Source organism: Ananas comosus, unplaced genomic scaffold, assembly GCF_001540865.1.
Source record: "Ananas comosus cultivar F153 unplaced genomic scaffold, ASM154086v1, whole genome shotgun sequence".
Taxonomy (NCBI): domain Eukaryota; kingdom Viridiplantae; phylum Streptophyta; class Magnoliopsida; order Poales; family Bromeliaceae; genus Ananas; species Ananas comosus.
The window spans coordinates 48,689-53,774 of NW_017893424.1; the positions used below are offsets into that span (position 1 = coordinate 48,689).

The 5,086-nt window shown below is 34.5% G+C and overlaps 1 protein-coding gene across 1 annotated transcript; it reads right to left on the reverse strand.

Annotated features, from left to right (window-relative positions):
* Positions 1 to 2,869: 2,869 nt before the first annotated feature.
* On the reverse strand, positions 2,870 to 3,569 carry LOC109706022 (1-aminocyclopropane-1-carboxylate oxidase homolog 11-like; the record flags this gene model as incomplete). Its single annotated transcript, XM_020226826.1, is given in 1 exon segment — positions 2,870 to 3,569. A coding segment is annotated over 1 exon segment (573 nt), but the record flags the coding sequence as incomplete, so codon positions are not given.
* Between the last annotated feature and the right edge of the window lie 1,517 nt (positions 3,570 to 5,086).

Consider the following 5,086-nt stretch of genomic DNA (forward strand, 5'->3'; position numbering starts at 1 on the left):
AAAATCAAACCCAGAATCCAAGCTCGAACCTGAACTTTCTGATTTTGTGAGGAATCCGTATTCCAAACCCGAATGTTTGCGAAAAAATCGTAATCCAGTGCCGAGCCTATAAACTGGAACCTAAAATGCAATCATTTTTCTTCACAAGTTTTCAAATATATCATATTTCAAGAATATATTTTCAAAATCAAATTAAAATTTTCTATATATCACAACAAAGCTGTGTTCGAGCCGAGGTCGGGTCGAGTCGGGTACATATAGAAACATACTCAAATACAAATCTTCTTTTATACAAATGGCCGAAACCACGACAATCGATCGTTTGTTGAAATTTGCTCACATTCCATTTGATTCGAATAAAATTTTGAATATTCATATCCATTGAAGTATCTTAGGGAAGAGTGTACTAAGTACGGTAAAACACTTCGAATTCTCAGTTGGGTCGATGGAGACGGTCGTAAGAAAGGGGTAGCGCTTCCCACGACGGCATGAGGCGAAATTAATTGTGGATATTTGGATTGTTTTATGGCTGAACCATTTCTTCACAAGCCTCATCTTGAATTCTCTATTCAGGTGATCCTTTATATGTATGACTAAAAAGTTCGTTTGGTTGCGGATTAAAGTAAGACTATTCATACCAGAAATAGGATACAACTTTAAGGTATAGGCGAGAACTTGACAATTTTGTGTTTGGATAAAAATTTAGTTGTTTTTCGGTGAATAAGAAAAATAGGCGTTTGGTAGCATAGATAGAATAAAGGAATTAGATGAGCAGAATAAATTTAAATACCATTTAATATTACTCATATCATTATATGATAACTTTTTTAAATTTTTAAGTTGCATTCTATAATTTTAAATTTAAATTTTACACTTTTAAATTTTAAAATTGAATTAAATTTAAATTTTTAAATTTACAAATTTTTATTTAAAATTAATTTGAAGTTTAAGAACAGACCAAATTTAAATTTGAAAGATATAAAATATTAAAATTTTAAATTTTAAAGTTTTAAAATTTTAAATATCAAAATTAAAATTTAATTTTAAATTTTAGAATTTTAATTTTAAAATCACAAATTTTAAATTCTAATTTAAAATATATTTCTCTCTCTCTCTCTCTACCCAGTGAGTGGGAACAAGCTTGTTTGTAAGCTTATTCCCACCCGGCGTGAGAACTATAGTTCCCACCTTTAGGGTCTGTTTGTTTCGAGGAAAGTAGGGTGGAAGTGGGATGGTGGAAGTGATTTTCGGTGAAAACTGACCACTTCCGCTGTTTGGTTCACCGTAATTTTATTACGCCCGAAAGTCCAGTTCACCTAAAATAATAAACTTGACTTTATCCTCCCATGGGACGAAGTCAATTCCGGTGAAGTGAAAAAAAAAGAAGAATGGATTAATGTGTTAGGGTTACTTCTTTTAAAATATGATCAAATTTGATTAGGTAAGCTTTAATATATTTTTTGTTTAATTTGTATATTTAGAAAATGATGAAAAATGAATTTGTTAAATGTTAATAATTTTTTAACTTTAAAATTTTATTTGTTGCATTATTATAATTTATATGCAAACAAATAATATAATTTTTTAAAATTTTATTTTATAATTATACACATATATAATTATATACATATATAATTTATTAATTTTTATTTATTATAATTTATTATTTACTATAAGTTACAAAATAGACAATGATATCACTTTGGAGGTAAGTATACCGGGGGTAAAGAGCTACACTTTTTATGTTATCTACTTCCTACCAAAGAAACAACAGAACTCGCAGAACTGCACTTCCACAATTAGAAACAAACAGCAGAAGTGAACTAATTTTCACTCCAACTCCACTTCAACTCAAAGTTCACTTTCACTCCAAGTCTATTTACGTTGAAATAAACATGCCCTTAGCGGGTTATTCAGTTCCCATCGAGCCCAAATTGTGTTTGAGTACAAGACGGGGTATAAGAGCTTTATATCCTATCTTGTACCCAATCCAAATGGGCTCTAAAAAGTTTAGCATTTTCGTGTTTCTTAAAGAAAATTTGAAAATTAAAAATATTAGTTTGCTATAAAATTTGGAAAATAAAATTTCCGTAAAAGCTAATTTAAAAAAAAAATTGGACAAAAAACTGAAACAAATTTTTTTCTATGCTTCTTTTTCTGATGAACCAATTAAATTAACATAGAGGAGCTCCAACGGAGTTTTTGGGCTACTAAGCCTACAGAATATTTTAAGTATAAAAATAGATGTTTAAATTTTTATTTGCAAAAATAAACCGATAAAGGTGAATCAAAAGGCTATGAATGATTCTCTGTATTTATCCTAATTTATATATTTTCTATCTCGAAACTTTAAAAAGATGTAGGGTATGTTTGTTTCACCTATTTTAGATTATGGAATCGAAATGGAGTTCATAGATTTCGATATTTGCCGTTTGTTTTTTAGGAATCGAATTCCGATTTTGATTCCACTCCGGAATGGAAATGACCAAATCCATTTATAATCCAATCCGGTTTTAAATTCCGAATTGACTTATTCGAAAGTAAACTATTCAAAATACTCTTTCATCAACACCTATATATCTTCTCTCCCTTTCACCTCTTTCTCTCTCGGTCAAAACATCCTCTTCTAAAAAATTTTAAATTTTCATTTCGATTTCCATTTCAATAATAAATCAAATATTTCTGAATAATTCGTCATTCAATTTTTTCATTTCAAAGCAATTCAATTCAATTTTTTATTTTTATTCCAATTATGAACCAAAAATATCCGTACAGTATTAAATGCTAAAAATAATTTTAATTTAAATAAAAAAATGATGATCGAATGATTGTTCGTATTTGAAGGACGGTAATTAATTCATTTAACTCACCTGCAGATCTGGGGGAGATCATCGGCGGGATCGAGCGAGCCATCGAAGACGCAAGTGAGCGTGTCCCGCCAATTGGCGGCCGCCGACTGGTACAGATCGAAGTTGGACGCGTACTTCACCTTCCTCTCACGTTCGCGGCTGTAGAACCGTTTCTTCACCTCCGCATCCTCCTCATGAAACCCCTTCACCCCTCCGATCAGTCCGTCCGTCACGCAGCTCGGCACGACGTGGTTCGCCAGCTGGAAGAACCCCCACCGCGACGCCGCCTCGCGGACGGCGTCGACGGCCTCCGCACGGCGGCGGCGGCAGCAGCCGATGGATCCGATATCGACGACCGGAACTCGGAGAGCTGCCTGATCATCCGAGTCGGCGGCGGCGGCGGAGAGTCTCGGCAGGTCTTCGGGAGGGTGGCGGAAGATTCGCGGGACGGTGGAGACGCCGGCGTCGACGAGGCCTTTCACGCCGGCTTTCGTGTCGTCGAATTGCTTCAGCTCGGCTTCGCGGTTGCAGGTCGGAGCAGCATCGGCGTCGGCGTCGGCGTCGGCGTCGGCGTCGGCGTCGGCGCCGGCCATTTTTCCTGAGAATTTTAACTTCGGTGTTGGAGAGAGTATAGATTAATGGTTTGGATGCCTTCGTTGACTGAAACTAGAGGCATATGGTTGCATCATGCATGTGCGGATCACATATAATATTACTAATAATTAACGCACATATTTTAAACTCTCTTTTAAAATATTTTTAAAAAATTTTATTTGGCCAACAAATTCTTTAATTTCTTGCGACTCAGTTTCAAAATTCTTGTATAAAGATGTTCGTGAATCCGATCAGATTTGAATAGTTGATATACTGTACTCGTATCTTAAAAAAAAAGAAAAAAAGAAAAAAAATATATACCGAATTCATGTAACTTCGGGTCGGATTCATTCTGAATACTTAAATTAATAATATATTCATCGGGTCTATTTGAACGAGTCTGGTAGCGACTACTCGTATACTATCCGTTTAAGACCGGATACAGATTGAGTCTAAATCGGATATAGGTATTCGGTGTATATATTTTTTATATACATTATTAAATAATTTATGGATAAACCATAAATCTCTCACTATAGAAAGATCACGATCTAATGAGTTGCACCCGGTCCAATAAAATGAATTCGAAAGAAAGATTCAAGCAGGAAAAAGAGCAAAAAGGGTTAAAAGAATAAAAAATAAAAATAAAAAAATAAAAAAAAGAGTAATGTGAGACTTCGGATAGTTCTATATATATATATATATATATATATATATATATATATATATGATATAATAGGGCTAAACCTCTTAAATCGACTATAATATTTTGGCGGTCGCTAGATCCAAAAAGTTAAGAGAGTTAAGTATGCTACGACTACTGTGGTCCTAGGATGGGTGACCCTATGGAAAGTTGGGGCGTTACAAATAATATCAGAGTCGATTATCAGCCGGAAGTGTAAAATGAGTCTCTGCTAAGTCAGGATTATACGGCAAGGAGAACGAGACTCTCATGCTGTTGATTGTTGTAGGTAGAGTACAGCTCCCACAAGATCGACTTAGGCTAGCAAAACGAATCTTACATTATCTAGTATTTGTAAATCTGAGCCTGACGAGGACATCAGGGCTTAAAGGGGGAAGGAGAATGTGAGATCCCAAGTGGTCCTCTCTCTCTCTCTCTCTCTCTCTCTCTCTATATATATATATATAGAATTAGGCTGGAATACTATTAGTAGTAAAACGCTCTTTTTGCTATCAAGTTTATAACCCTTGGATAAAAAATTGTAGGGTTAGGATGATATTAGTCAGTTAGAGTTGAGTGGTCCCCCTAGGGTTGAGTGGTCCCCACTGGGTTATAGCATTTAATCCAATGGTTAGAAATGATGAAAAGAGTTGATCCAAAGGTTAAAAAACTGATAGCAACGATAGATTTTTGCTACTAATAGTAGCCCAGTCCAACTCTATATATAAAACTCTATAATAATCACCAAAATGACTTGCTATTTGTTATACATGGTTGGTACTCATATTTAGGGCTTGTTTGGTTCATGATTGAAATAGGAATGGGAAATGGAATGATGAATCGTCCAAAAATGCTTGGTTCATTATTGGAATGGAAATCGGAATGAAAATTTAAAATTTTTTAGAGAGGGTTTTGATTAAGAGAGAGGAAAGTGATGAAGGATGAGGAGGTAGGTGTTGAT